Below are 15233 nucleotides of genomic sequence, written 5' to 3'. Positions count from 1 at the left end.
GTTAGTGTCAAGATGCTGGGAAAACTCAATTCTAACAGGAGCCCAGACATATGTTCAACTGAAATATAGGAGATATAGTCCTAGCTGGAAGTAAGGGCTATATTATTAGATGACTTCTGAAGAGATTTTCCTGCCCTAGTACACAGGATCCTATAATTTTGAGTGTTCTCCACCCCTAATCCCACAGGATGTTTGAACTGAAATGCACTATTCCTCTGGAGAAAGATCTGAAAATCACGCTTTTTGACTTCGACTTAATTTCACCTGATGATAAGATTGGGTCCACAGTCATTGACCTAGAGAATCGGCTCCTGTCCAGCTTTGGTGCTCGTTGTGGGCTTCCCAAGTCCTACTGTGTGTGAGAGGGGGGGTCTAATCCCAGCATTCTGGGAAGGTCAAGGGAGGAGTTACAAGGACAGATGAGAGATGCAGAGGGGTGATTCTTCTGTTACTTCACAACACAATCTCTGCCGGGTCTCATTCATTGGAACCCTGCAGCCTTTGCTGCGCTGAACTACTTGGATATCCCTTACTTGTTACAATCCAATCCTTTAGGATCTTTTCCCACATAACCCCATGAAGTTCTAATCCTATCCTAACGACTGAGCTCTAAAACAGCCTTGCTTCCACACTCATCTCCCCAGGTCAGGACCCTTTCAGTGGAGGGACCAGCTAACCCCAAGTCACCTCCTGGAGCGCTATGCCCACAGGAAAGGCCTGCCCCCACCTGATTTCAGCACTGAGGGCTCTATCATATTCAATGGGAGGACCTTCAAACTACCTAACTTTGGTAAGGAGCAGTACTTTCCTCTCCAACCCTATCTGAAGCTACCAGTACACCAGATGGGCATAGACAGCCAAGAAGACCACCTGGAAGAATAGAGCATTCATGGAACTTGAGATTGCAAGAAGGTTCCCAGTGCCCTTTATTTTGGTCCTTAAAGCTATCCCTCTTGGGGGGAATAACTTCTCATCAACAAGAGCAGTTTTTACATGGACTGGTACTGGCAAGGCTGACTATGTCAGGCCTAACCACTGTAATCTTTTTGTTCTACATTTCCCAGAACAACATACCCCTCAACTTAAGCACTTAGGTCCTCCACAAGAGCGCCTAGCACTGTACCTCTTGCAAGCACAAGGACAGGTACCTGAGCATGTGGAGACTCGAACTCTGTACTCTAGCACCCAGCCAGGCATTGACCAGGTATGTATAGGGAATTGAGCTTGAGTGGCAAATTTTGTGGAAGAAAGGATTAAATACAGGCGCTAAGCAGGGGAGGGCAGAAAAACGTCTATTTAATCAACGTTCCACACTGTGTGGAGAACATCGATTCATGTACACACATATGTGAACAAACAGGTTTGTGTCTGTGTACCTATAATCAGATAGGACTGCAGAGATGCCTGTCTTTCTTGACAGTACCATTTTTAGGAACTCAACTCCAAGGGCTCTAAGACTTCTAAAAAGGCACAGTCAGGCCACAGAAATAAAGCTATTGCAAATAAGGATAGCAAATGCCAGCTAGCAAGTCTATCTCTGGTTCTAGGGGAAGGTACAGTTGTGGGTGGACATCTTTCCCCTGCATCTTGGGCCACCGGGGCCCGCAGTCAACATTAATCTCCGAAAAGCCAAAAGGTGAGTTAATGTTTCCTTCTTCATACCCTCAACTAGAATAGTCAAATACATACCATTTCACAAACAAAATTTAAGGGCTTTTTTCCCTGTCCCTGATCCCATCTTTGGATACTGAATTTAAATGACACCCCTCCACCCCAAAGATTTCTTTCCAATCCTGGTGATGTGTAGAATATCCTCCCAATTTGACACCACTAGACTCAGAAGGTAGTGCTGAACCTTAAAACAAGGCTATCATAGGCTCTGCATGCTCTAAATTTACTTGAGCCATGTAGAGAAACAGCTATCATCATGGCTCAGTAGCCTGGTCTCAGAATGCAGTGACTGTAGGTTCGAATTGCGCTGTATCATCTGGGAAACAAGAGATGTGGACCTGCAGGACGTCAATTTAACTGGAGAGAAGATGAGTGATATCTACATCAAAGGGTGAGGGCAGAGAGAGTGGGGAATAGATGGGAAAAGGACCAAGAATTAAATATGACCAAAACACATCCTAGACCCTCTGAGCTGAACCCCTCTCTAAGTTTCTTGTCCCCTCCCATACTATCTGGATTCCCCCAGGCCTGGAAATGAAACCTTGGCTCTTTCATCCATACCAAGCATTAAGTGGTGCCCTTTTAATACTGGACCAACTTAGGAGGCCAATGGGTACACAGAGGAAGGGTTGAGGGCATGTGGACCTAGGATGGTGCATTTTGGTTATAGATGGATGCATGAGATGGAAAAGGACATGCAAAAGACAGATATCCACTATCGCTCACTTACTGGGAATGGAGATTTCAACTGGAGGTTCATCTTCACTTTTAAATATGTGCCCACAGAACAAGTCTGCATCCTGAGCAAGAAGGTAAAGAACAATATTGCAGAAACTGCATCTCTTCTTTGAACATACTCAGACAGCCAAACACCTGTCATGTCTTGAGGACAAGGTCTGAGTATTGGTTGTAGGAAAGTTCCTGAGAGGCAACTTCTTTTCTCAAACTGTCTAAACCAGCTCTTATTCAGTCTCTCAGCAGAGGACTTCACCTCACACTGACAGATAAAACAAGTACCATTTGCCAGGAGTTCCAACCTATTTCTCACTCTATAGCATCAGTCCCCTCCCCATGACTGTCACTGTCTCCAGTATCTGATGAAGAGGTCCCTTCTCCTTCTTGACAAAGCCTTGTAACATTCATTCCTTGCTCCTTTCCCATTTTTCCCAATAATAGCATTCCTTCTTTCACATCCCTTCAGTTGACCTATCTATTAGCTCCACACTATTTCTACAAACACATCCAGGTCACCTCTATCCTGAAAAAAAAAAAAGCCCACCTTCACTTAACCCTATCAATCCTTCAAGCTGTTGTTTTTTCTGTATCTTTCTTTGCTTTCATAGCCAAATTCCTAAAAACATTTCACTACTTTCATTGACAAATGAAAACATTCTCTTCTCTTCATTCCTTTGCAAATATGGTTTGACTTTATCTTTCCACTGAAAACGCTCTCAAAAGTTATCAGAGATCTCTAAATGGCCAAATTCAGTCTCACTTCTTAACCTCTTCCCAATATCTGACAGTGTTAACTCACTCCTTCCTTACTTATGGATGTACAAAATAATGTTAAACTCTTTAAGCACAATTTGTTTCATTTTTGTGTTTCTGGCAAGTAGCACAATTCCTGGCACATAGTAGGTACTTAATAAATACTTGCTGATTGATTAGAGTATCTTCCATTTACCACCAGGAATTCATCTGGAGCCTAGACCGCACAGTGAAGAAGACCCCACCCCGACTTATAATCCAAGTTTGGGACAATGATAAATTCCTTCCTGATGACTTTTTAGGTAAAGGGCTGAAATGAAGCTTTGGGACCCTATGGGTAAAGAAGAGACTTTTCTCAGATAACTTTTTCTTGTCTCAGGAATCATAGAGCTGGACTTGTGTGAAATGCCAATACCTGCCCGAAAACCCAGTAAATGCACCCTGAGCATGATGGAAAGCAAACCTAAGTGGCCATTTAAGTTCACCTACAAGCATGTCTCCCTCTTCAGACAGAAAACTCTTGCTGGCTGGTGGCCTTGTCAGGTTCTGGATAATGGCAAATGGCGTCTGTCGGTAGGAACCAGTGATTTCTTGTTCAGTACACTGGGTGCAGGGTGAGGATTATTGGGCTATACTTTTAATATTTTGTTTGCAGGTAACAAATTCTTTCCCTTCCCCTCTCTGGGTCATGGGAAATCTGAGATTGCTGTTGAATAATTTCATTAAGTCCCTACTACTACCTATGATGTCTCCAGGGCAAAGTAAACATGACCCTGGAGGTGCTGACAAAAGAGGAGGCTGAAGACAAACCAGCTGGGAAAGGCCGCTCTGAACCCAACCAATACCCTACACTTCATGCGCCGATGTAAGGGTCACACAAAATACAAAAGCTCCCAAATGCCTGTCCTCTCCCCTTCATCCTAGCTAATGGCTTAAGAACTTCGTGTGTTATAAGTCTTTGGCAGGCCTGCAAGGAGAAAATAGACAGCTTTTTCTTATCCTACGGAATAGTCTGGCCAATTAACACCAAGTTTGGATTATAAAAAATAATTATCTTTTGCTTTTAAAAAAAAGCTCTTTACTCTAGGTTTCTTCTACCTGAAATTGCTTTTTCCTTCCTCTCTCTATCCCCCCATCCTGGGCTTATATGAATCTCCTGAATGGGGAAACAGACGACCAGAATCCTCATTCCTGTGGTTCTTATCACCTTCGCTCAGTATCCGCTACATCTGCTGGCATCACTACCGCTGGAAATGTGCTGTTTTCATGATAGCAACAAGCTTGTTTATTATGCTACTAAACTTTCTCTTTTCTATTCCTGTAAGTAATGGGAAGTAGGGGAAGGGAGGGAGAAACAAAATTATGGGGTTTTTAATCTTCCATCTATAATGGTTCCATAGGAATAATCCCTTAGTGACTGCCTCCCAGAGGGAGAAAGCCTATGGCACACTTTAATCTGACCCGATCCTCTATTCTTTCCAGTACTATTTGGCCATGAAGTTGTTCACACCTGAGTTTCGGTTAGCTGGGACTTTGCCTGAAACAGTCACTAAGACCAAGAGCACAACAACAACTACTCCTGGAGGTTCTTCTACTACCCCTGGAGGTTCTTCTACTTCCCCCGGAGGTTCTTCTACTCTGTTTTATAGTCCACAGACTGAAGCTGACTATCAAAACTCCACCAACTATATGGATATTTTTTTCTGATCTACTAGCCCCATGAGGGCAAATCTACTCCCCTGGGGGACTTTGTTTTTCCACATCCCTTCTATCATCAATCCTTTATTGCTTTCATTATTTTGAAGCCCTGAGGCTTCTATGGTTATTAAAAAATGAAATTCAAGAAGTTCTGCATGTCACCATTTATGGCCCGTAGACGTAAAAATAGAGAGCAAATAGATCGAGTGGTCCATAATTGGCCACTTTGGCCAAAAAATAAAACTCCCCTAAGTAGGACAGCACTATGAGAAGACTGAAGAAATACCACCCAAATAAAAATGTCTTAGTGGCAGAGCGTCTCATTTTATATTTCAAGGTGATTGATGGTATGGGGACTGATAAAGTAGCAAACACCAAGTGAAGACAAGTAGTAACTGGCATTCTGTGTGCTTAAGAGAAAGAAAAAGGGCCTGGGTGCTATAAACTTAAACTCTAAAGAATTTCGTTTTCTTAATTCCTCAGCCAGAATAAAAGCTGAGCATACAGTATTCCCACTTCTGGTGCATACGTGTACATACAAAGGCCTATGTCAAATATCTCTCTGCCACAGACAATGCTCCAATTCTAAACAATCCATGTAAATGCTTTGCCCCACACATCTTCCTCCTTAACCTCCAATCAGGCTAAAAAATGGACACTGGACACTTGATTTCCAGTTTGTTAGATACAATTAAATTTTACCTTCTTAAAGGCTAAACAGAAATAAAACACTGGGCCACATTTTGGACTCTATCCCTGATAAGGCATGAATGTCTTTGAATAGGGTAAGACTTCTATCACAAAAGAGTACCAATAGCTTTGAGCAAATAGCTTTACACTAGAGGAGTACAGTCTAAAACCCCAGCAGGATGACAATTCAGATACACAGGGTCACTGACAAAACCAAGCTCCAAACCAGCTAAGATTAATTCTCAAAGCAGGGCTGCCTAATCAGGAAGAAACCAGGGCAGCAGAGAGCTGAAATCAAAGATGCTTAAAAAGTTGCATAAACAAACTACCCCTGGAGGGGCAGCTGGGTAGCACAGTGGATAGAGTGCCAGGTCTGATGATAGGAGGTACTGAGTTCAAATCTGACCTCAAACACTTCCTAGCTGTGTGATTCTGGGCTAGTCATTTAACCCCCATTGCCTTGCCACTCTTCTACCTTAGAAGTAATATTAAGACAGAAATTAAGGTTAAAAAAAAAACTACCCCAGGTAAGAAGAGCACCAGTACTTATTATGGCCAGACTTCAGATTCAGTCCCATCTATGGTTTTATTAATAGATCTCTGTTCCTAAGCTGTAGGATGATGACTTTATTTACCACCAGGACTACAATAAACAACTCCAAGCAAAAAAAGGTTCAGGACTTGCAGATGAACCCCAGGCCCTTTCCTACCCTGAGATAACGTCTGTTTGGGACACTTTGAGAGTCTCAGGCTCAAATCTCCCCCAAGACCCAGCCCCAAGTGGAAAGGCACTGAGGCACCACCTCATTCTTTACCCCTGCTAATCATTTGAAGAATTTCCTTTGTGATATACACAGAACAGCATGAAGGCTTGAGTCCCTTTTGGGACGACACTTTGAGCTAATAACTAAACTAATGTCAATAACAAGGAGAAGGCAGATGACACCTTAGCAGATAAGACAGCAGAGGAGGGTTTACAGTGAACAATTCTCTTGATACTTAATAGCTTAACATTCTTCTGAGGGCAGATGAAGGGAGTTCCATATGCCTAGGAGCAGTTCTTGTTTTTCCAATAATGAAGCCAAATTTCCTCCACTTATGAGTATCCCAGCTTGGGCTGTGGGAAGAAGCCTTCATACATTTTGAACATTCATAGTAAAATCCTAGGAATTATCACAAACCCAAAACTTGCAATTTAGCAAATCCCAGAGCAGCTGTAAGGGCAGACTAATATGAGCTGTTGGATATAAAAACCTAAAGCAGCTGGGCTTTTTTATACTCTTAAGGAAAAAATATCCTGAATTCCAGCCAGTTCATCTGCAAATTGACCATTCCCTGGCAAAAATGTTCCAAGGAATTACAGGTAGATAGCTGGGATCACTGCCAGACCACCTGGTGCACTCAAAAAAGACCCATAATTACAGAATGGGATGGAAGACTGAGGTAAAGCCACATTGAAACAGAGAGAATATGCTCAACCTTCCAATCCTTAGGGAAATGTCAATAAAAAGCCCTGCTTTCTTGTAGTTCCAGACTTCCAGTCACCCAGAGTGAATGAGGCAATGCAATCTGCTTCCAACAGGAAAAGGACTTGGAAGGAAGAGAGAAGGGACCTGAAGGAGGAGTGGGGAGGGACAGGGGAAGAATCTTCATTTATTTCTAAGAAAACCTCACTGGGAAAAAAAAAAGACAGTCCAAGCCACAACAAAGATCAGTAAATAGATGGCTGGAAGTACCAAGGAGTTGTTGATTTCTAATAAGAAATCTCAGTGCTTTGGGGATTTAGAAACTGAAGTATAATTCCCCTTTTGCTTTGGCCTTCAAGGTATCCTGTGCTATAAAAATTTGGCCTGTGATTATGATTTCACAAAAACCCTAAAGAATACATTCTCCCCACCCTTCTTGGCTCCCAGGTGGCAGGACCTCAGGGAAAGGCACATCACAGCAGCACAGTCCCCATTATGAATGGGGTTCCTGTCCCAGAGTTAACATTCCCACAGATTCATATGGGAATGAGTGGCAGTGTCCCTGGGTTTGAAGCTCCAGTTAAAAAACAAAGTCAAGGGCTCTGTTGTCTGAGACGGGAGAAGTCCTCCTCCTGGGCTGCATGCTGGGGTCAGTGCTTCTCACCCAGTGCCTAAGGGTTATAGCCATGGTGGTGGCAGCCATGAGAGCTCAGTAGAAACGCTTTCGACTCTGGTCCTGCCATTTGTTGTAGACAATGATGCCAATGACAAGAGCAAACACAGCAGCCACCAGAGAGAAGAAGACGATGAGGAAGAGAGCCAGGCCACTTAAAGGTTCCATTGGTAGTGTCACTGAGGAATCATAAGCAAGAGAGAACTCAGTCAAGAACAGTACAGCAGAGACAACTCAGCCAAGTAGCAATAAGGGCATTTAGCTATTATTCTCATTACTGGCTTTGTTCTAGGAATCCAAGATCTAGGTTCTCCTCTTTTTAGTTAGCTCCATTTTCTCTCCTAGGAACAGAGAACCACCCCAGCCCCTCTCTACTGCCTATAGAGTGGCATCATAAGGATGAACTAGACAGTATTTATGAAGTATTTTAATTTTCTTGGAAGGAAACTAGCCTTGGAATACTTGTAGAAAGGAAAAAGCTGAAAGCCATCATTGCGGGTGTTACTGAATCTAAGCCCTCCCACCTCCAGAGCCCCATGCATTATTAACCCCTCTTCTCCCACAGCACACTAATTTCCTTCATTTCCTCACCCTCAGGCAGTTTCATATTGTCCACTGAAGGCAGAAATACATCACGGTGCAGCTTTTCTTCTTCTGGAGTTCGCTCTACTGTCAGCTCAAACAGTTTCAGGGAGATGATATCATGGTTATCTAATGAGAGAAGAGTAAGAAGGATCCAGGCCACTTCAAGGAAGATAAGAAAAAGACAGCTACCAAAAAATATCTCCCCAAACAAGACTTGCTTATGAGGCCTGAAGCTAAGCCATTAATGGGACAAGTTAAGTCATATTGTCTCTAGAGATAACCCTTATAGTATATGGCAGCTTCTTTTTGTATAGAAAATGGTAGAACCGAATTCATCAAAATCCACCAAAAAGGTTGGACTACAACACTTCTAAAATACATCTCAAACTCTGAAATTTCATGATTTTACAATTATTTTCTTAATTTGTTCTGTCATGCAAAATTCAGTGCTTATTCTGCCCCACCAATATTATTTATCCTTGTCTATCTATCACAAGGGCTCTTACTCTTTTTTTGCATAATGGTCCTTTTATTGAATAAAATTATTAAATAAATAAAACACATAGAATTTTTTTAAATCCACCAAAAAAGGAATCTGTATGAACTGAGGACTGGAATTCCTGACATGTCAATAACTAATATGACTCCCACTGTTGCTATGGCTGAAAGAGGCTTTAATAAATGTCCAGTTGGGCAATAACTCATCAATGAATACAAAAGTCACTTAATCTGCTAGAACTAAAATTCTAGACTATAAAACAGACTGAAAAATTAGGCTACCAAATGTCAAACAATACTACAATGCAGTAACCATCAAAATGATTTAATACCAGTTAAAAACTAGAGAGAGAAAATCAATGGAATAGATTAGGCTCATGGCACATGGAAGTAAACAAACTTCATAGATCAGTATCCGTAGATCTTGGGATAAGGATTTAATATTGAATAAAACCTGGGAAACTAGAAAGCAGTCCGGCAGAAATTGGGGTTAGACCAACACCTGTGGTATCTCTCTTCCACATACCTCAATAACCTCCAAATGTATGCATGACCTAGCTCTAAAAAAACACATTCAAGAACAAGAAAGAAATCACCTTTTGGACCTTAGGATAGAGAAAAGAATTTATGTCTATACAAGGCCACAGAAGATAAAATGGAAAATGCAGCAAAAATTAGAAGAGAAACAAGTAACCAGAAAAATAAATTATGAGAGGATTTTCTGATAAAGATCTCATATCCAAGATCAAAAGCCAGTCTCCAAAAGACAAATGGTCAAAGGATATTAAACAGGCAGTTTTCTTTTTTTTATTATGTTTTTTTCTCCAATTACATGTGGATAGAATTCTTGATAATCATTGTCACTTTGTGATCCATGCTCCCACTCTCCTTCCATTCCCAACCCTTTTCCTGAGACTGCAGTTTCATGATATAGGTTATATATATGTGCTATGAAGCAATCCACGTTTCCATGTTCATCATGTTGTTTAAAAAAGGCACATCACTTATACAAAAAAAAAACTCTTGAAGGAAATAAAGGAAAAAAAGGTATGCTTCAATCTAGATTCAAACTCTGTAGGTTCTTTCTAAGGCAATTGAATAGCCTTTTTTGTCTATAAAATATAGTCAATTTCTTTTTGAGGGATGTTGTTCAGTACTCACAAAATCTAGCTCCTCTAGGTTTCTGAGAACCTATGAACCTTTTGTTTTTTTAATTTAATACTGAATCATTAAAAAATTTTTCTACTATACTTTCCTTGCAATAAAATTAGCAAATAGCAAGCTGTATGTTGAATTCTGAAAGCTATTAGCAAGTTCATAGAATTTCTTTGCTTAGATTGTTTGGGTCAAAAGTTAAACAAACTACAATTATCTCCATATTGTTTACATAAAGTAAAAGAACTGAGAGGCAAGATGACCAAATATTTCTGTTAAAAAATTTTGTTTATCTCTCTTGGGTGTACAATAAAACCAACTCTATCAACTCTTATTTGGGTCTTTAAAGAGGGGCAGCTGGTGGCCCAATGGATAGAAGGTGGAGCCTGGAATCAGGAAGACCAGAGATCAAATTCAGACTCCAGCACTTATCAAAGCTGTGTGACCTTGGGTAAGTCACTTAAACTGCCTGCCTCAGTTTTCTCACCTGTAAATAGGGATAACAGTAGCACCTATCTCCCAGGATTGTTGTGAAGGACCAAATAAGAAAACAATTGCAAAGTGCTTAGCAGTGTATTTAGCACATTGTAGGTGCTACATAAATATCAGTTATCGTTGTTATTAAAAAAGCACCTATTAGCCATCTTCCCATTTAGATGTGAATTCTTGTGTCCCAGTTTCACTTATAATAAAAATGGTTCAGTTCCCCCTGAAAACAGACCCAATTTGTTGATCATATTGTTCAGTGATTTCATATTTAAAAAGCAGAAATCATTACTTTATATAAGATCATTTAAAAATTATGTCATTTTTGCCACCCTCTGTCCCCTTCTTTTTTCTTCTGCCATTATTATTGCTAAAGGGGAGCTACAGAGGACTAAGGCCTTTTTAAAATTTTTCTTTGTTTCATGGGCTGCTGTGATCATTATAATAGTAATAAGCCTCCGTATTTACTCAGATTGGTCCTCCCCAGTCTGTTGCCAAAATTATGCCTGAAACCCTCCTAGGTTGCAAAACTTTCCAAAAGAACCTGTCCACTTATAATAGCAATATTGTAATGATAATCAAGTATAAAAGACAACTTCTCTGATCAATATTTTTTAAATCTTTACCTTCCATCTTAGAATCAATACTGTGTATTGGTTTCAAGGCAAAAGAGTGGTAAGGGCTAGGCAATGGGGATTAAGTGACTTGTCCAGGGTCATACATAGCTGGGAAGTGTCTGAGGCCAGATTTGAACTCTTGTTTCTAGGCCTGGCTCTCAATCCACTGAGCCACCCAGTTAACCCCTCATGAAAACTCTAAAGGATCCATGATGAAATGCTATCCACCTCCAAAGAGAGAAACTGAGTACAAATAAAAGGATTTTTTTTCAACTTTTTTTTGCTAATGTGTAAATGTGTTTTGCATGATTTCATATGTATAGTGGGTGTTGTATTCTTTCCTATTCATTGGGTAGAAGGGGGTAGAGAGAGAATTTGTAACTGAAACTAAAAATAAAAAATCAAATTAAAAAATAAATAAAAAAGAACCTGTGCTCCTAAGACATAGCCTTTGACAACCCAGCATCACTATCTTGCCTCTAACAGGCACCAAAGCAGGACCTTCTTAAAGGTTACAAGAAAAAAGAGAAAAATGTGCACATAAAGAAAATAAGCAGAGAACAACATGGAACAAATCTTGGAGAAGATAAATCAAAGACAGAATTTAGAGGAGAACCAGGAAAGTTTTATGTCACAGAAACCAAAATAGATTTCAAGGAAGACTATACCAAAAATGAATATAAAAGTTACATTCATTATTTAGTTACAAAGAACATACCAAAGAGCCTGAAAGAAATAATCTTATGAAAAATAACAGGTCAAGAATACTAATAAGTTGCAGAATTGTTGCAAATACATAAGCGAAGAAAAGAGCAATGAAGTTGGCAAGAAGGACATAAGTCATCTTTAAGATGGCAGTGTCGATAGAGTGGCAGCGACTAGATCACAGAGGTTAAGATGAAAATTAATCAATAGCAAGCAGAGATAGAAGGGGTGGATATATTCAATAGGAGTACAGAGGAAGGGAGGAAGGAGAGAAATTAATATTAACTAGAAGGGAAAGCAGAATCAAGTGCATCTTTTTGGAGCACATCTAAATACATGTGAAAGTAGAAGGGAAGGAGCTTTGAGGAAGGTAATGTTAAAGAGATAAATTATAAGAGAAAAGGCCAAAAAGACCTAGTGAAGAATATGTTCAAATTACAGATGAAGGGGTAGATTTTAATAAGGAAGACAAGTCTCTTTAACATAACCATTCTGATCTATCAAATATTCCTTTACCAAGAATAACGCAAACCAGATGAGATTTCTTAGCCTCCCCAGAATGGTCAAGATTCATCCAGGACCTGAATTACCAGAGTCACTTGAAACTGAACTGGACTCTTGATAAAGAAAAGCAAGAGAGAGGAAGAAAGGTCTGTATCTACCTCCCCAAATCATATACTAATTTGGATTACTTTCTTAGAAACCTCATCAAGATCTAGGTATGAAGATATGACCCAAATTTATGGAGAAAATAATGCTTTTGATGTTACCTGAGAGATCCCCAGTGACAGAAGAAGTGCCAAAGAAATAGCCCCGAGGCAGGCGGACTCCAGGCACATCAATGCAGTCCCTCCATTCGTGTTTGCCATCAATGTCCAGCATAATCTAGAAAAACACAAAAGGATGAATGAAGGGTCCTGCTATGAAAAAACAACAACAACATAGAAAAAGGAGAGATATAGCCCACACTTACTTTCTCCAAAGCCAAACTGTCAGGGACGGGGACTCACCGTCAGGCGCCTTTTGACATAGCGAATCACCAGGAAAGTATCATGGTTGAGATTTCGAACCATAGCTGTGCAGCCACCCAATTCCGTGGGCCTCCCATCCCGCTCATGGTCATAGCTGAGGGAGCCATTGCTCACCATGGCTGAGACATATGGGAACACTCTCTAGAGAAACAATGGGGGAAAGAGCAGGCAACCATATTGGCACAGTTCTTTAAAGAGTACATGAAGACAACGTGTGCACAAAGACACCCAGAACAATGGGAAATGCACATAAAAGCAGCAGGAGCCATACAACCTCATAGCAAATAAGAAGGGCATCATCATAGTCAACCTCTACATTTCCATGCGTTAGGAAGGCAATCAAAGTACAGACATGAAAGGAAAGGTCACCCCACTGCATGACATTCATTTCAACTTGTCCCCGGTCTGGAATGGATTTGAACTGGTGGCAGAGAATTGCTCTGAATCTTCAGTCCTACTGGTGCCTCCCAATGGAAAAAAACACTTCAGACAACATTGCTTTGATACTTTATATGCTGCCAGAATGTGCCTTATGTTTCTATTTGTGTGATTTGTCTTCCTGACTTAACAAACTCCTTGAGGATAGGGATTGTGCTTTATGTCTCTTGGCATCTCCAGTCTACAAGTCTACTACAGTGGCCAGTATCCAAAAGTACCTGACAGTTGTCTGACCAGTTATTTATGGAAACTGTTCTCCTTTAAGATGATTCCTTCCAACTTTAATACTGGAGAATACAAAACAGGTTCAGGTCTAGAGATAGCACTACTAGTACTGGTATCTGGTATTGCTGAGTTATTACTGTTTGACAATATCTTATTAATGAAAACTCTCTGTTCTCCCAAACCCTTTTAAATCCTACTCAGAAATAATTCTACCCAGAAGACTTCCCCACAGGATGTTAAACACTGCCAGGTTCCTAACAAATGAGATGCATTCCCATCTATTCCAGTTTCTGACCTCAAAAAAAGTTGAGAAGATGCCATCGCTTAATGCCCAAATAATCCAACAAAGATTTCTATTAGCAATTCCTTGAATAAAGATGGATGGATGCACTCCAGAACAAGGCAAGTCTGGAGATGGAGAGAGGCAGGGATAATGAGATGGTTACAGGAACATAAAACATGCTATCTTTTATCTGATAAGCATCCCAGCTGGAGCTTGATGTCAAAAAGTCAACATGCAGGTTTGTGCCTCAAAACAAGGCCAAGGATTAGTGGCACCTGGTACACTAACACAAATTCTATACAAGACCAAATGTGGAAGAAACATTCATGAGGATGAGGGATGGGAATGATGGGTCAAGAATTGAGTACCTGGACTCCTGGAGAATATCTCCTCTTCTGGGCCTGGAGGGGTCCAGCAGTTATTACAAAAGAGAGGGCATAGAATAGGAGACAGGGTCAAAAAGAACTGGCCACTGAGGAAGCATGGTGAAATTATGGAGGATGAGTACCTTAACCTTAGCCCTCTTCCCCACAGGAGACTAAGGGATTCACCAACACATTCAGGGAGTATAAGAGAGTCTAGTCCCCTCTACTAAATCTTATAGGATCAGAAAGTCTGAAGCCTTTACCGAGATTGGAGTATTTCCACACTAAAGGAAAGAACTGAAGTTAAGCTGAATTATTCTGACACTGAAATGTTCTTTATTCTTTTCTTTATCCTACTGATTAGGTTCCAGTCCTAGTCTAGAACACAAGAATTCCATAAGAGTTTTTTAAAAAAACTGTTATCAGCAAATTAAATCCAAAGAGACAGCTCTTTACCCAATTGAGCCACAGGGGCTCAATTCTGATTACTATCATTCTGTCCTATACTACCTGCAGAAGGATGAAATTCAAGTTGAGAAAGCCATCATGGCAGATTTTAAAAAACTATCAAGTACCCAGCTTTGATTCAGAAAAACTGTCACATTTTTGTAACTATGTAGAAGAAACTGAATTGAAAACTTGGACTCATTCCAAGAATGATAGAGCAAGCAATAAAACTGGAACTAACTAGACAAGGGCAGAACTGGATTACTTAGAATTAGAGCATCTCATCCCCATGGTATACTAAATAAGTTGGGAGTCTCCAATGACTCATCCAGGATTAACAAGTGGGAGGATCACACCAACCATTACTGTGTGTAAGGTTGATCTAACATCTAAAATATCTAGTTCTAGAAAGTGGGTTCTATGATTATATGGTTGGGTCTGATCTACTCTAGCATTCTCATTACTTTATCTTAATCCATAATCGTAGAGTTAATATGAAGACTTCAAATGTTACCCAATTTACTGAAACTAGCTAAGAGGTCTGATATAAATAGGACACCACTGATCCCTTCCATGATACAGTTTGGATTTGTTGCTCTATCCAGTCTGATTTTAACCCCTGTTAATAGGATATAGGATCAAGCTGCATCTAAAAGCCCGTATGTGTAATTGTGTGCAGAAAGACAACTTGCATCAAAAGACTCACTGAGTG

The 15233-nt window shown here is 40.4% G+C and overlaps 2 protein-coding genes across 7 annotated transcripts in view; one reads left to right on the top strand and one right to left on the bottom strand.

Moving 5' to 3' along the window:
* Positions 1–4866, top strand: part of FER1L5 (fer-1 like family member 5) — a 79581-nt gene extending 74715 nt beyond the window's left edge. For 3 of the 5 annotated variants that reach the window (XM_056813068.1, XM_016427875.2, XM_056813070.1), the window contains 11 exons: positions 188–358; positions 645–790; positions 1065–1204; positions 1548–1636; positions 1967–2062; positions 2342–2483; positions 3362–3461; positions 3539–3732; positions 3915–4024; positions 4332–4479; positions 4642–4866. In XM_056813068.1, the coding sequence (XP_056669046.1) occupies positions 188–358; positions 645–790; positions 1065–1204; positions 1548–1636; positions 1967–2062; positions 2342–2483; positions 3362–3461; positions 3539–3732; positions 3915–4024; positions 4332–4479; positions 4642–4866 (1561 nt within the window). The remainder of the gene's footprint in view (positions 1–187; positions 359–644; positions 791–1064; positions 1205–1547; positions 1637–1966; positions 2063–2341; positions 2484–3361; positions 3462–3538; positions 3733–3914; positions 4025–4331; positions 4480–4641) is intronic. The other 2 variants (XM_056813067.1, XM_056813069.1) reach the window with 2 other exon arrangements.
* Positions 4867–6114: 1248 nt separating this feature from the next.
* Positions 6115–15233, bottom strand: part of LMAN2L (lectin, mannose binding 2 like) — a 29077-nt gene continuing 19958 nt past the window's right edge. Inside the window, exons 5-9 of one of the 2 annotated variants that reach the window (XM_007475893.3) lie at positions 14078–14110; positions 12743–12904; positions 12503–12617; positions 8278–8397; positions 6115–7865 (exon numbers count right to left, since the gene is read on the bottom strand). In XM_007475893.3, the coding sequence (XP_007475955.1) occupies positions 7723–7865; positions 8278–8397; positions 12503–12617; positions 12743–12904; positions 14078–14110 (573 nt within the window). In that variant the 3' untranslated portion in view covers positions 6115–7722. The remainder of the gene's footprint in view (positions 7866–8277; positions 8398–12502; positions 12618–12742; positions 12905–14077; positions 14111–15233) is intronic. The other variant, XM_007475894.3, reaches the window with a different exon arrangement.

Source organism: Monodelphis domestica, chromosome 1, assembly GCF_027887165.1.
Source record: "Monodelphis domestica isolate mMonDom1 chromosome 1, mMonDom1.pri, whole genome shotgun sequence".
Classification (NCBI taxonomy): domain Eukaryota; kingdom Metazoa; phylum Chordata; class Mammalia; order Didelphimorphia; family Didelphidae; genus Monodelphis; species Monodelphis domestica.
Note: the sequence above shows the minus strand (reverse complement) of the source record. Positions and strands in the feature narration are given on the sequence as shown.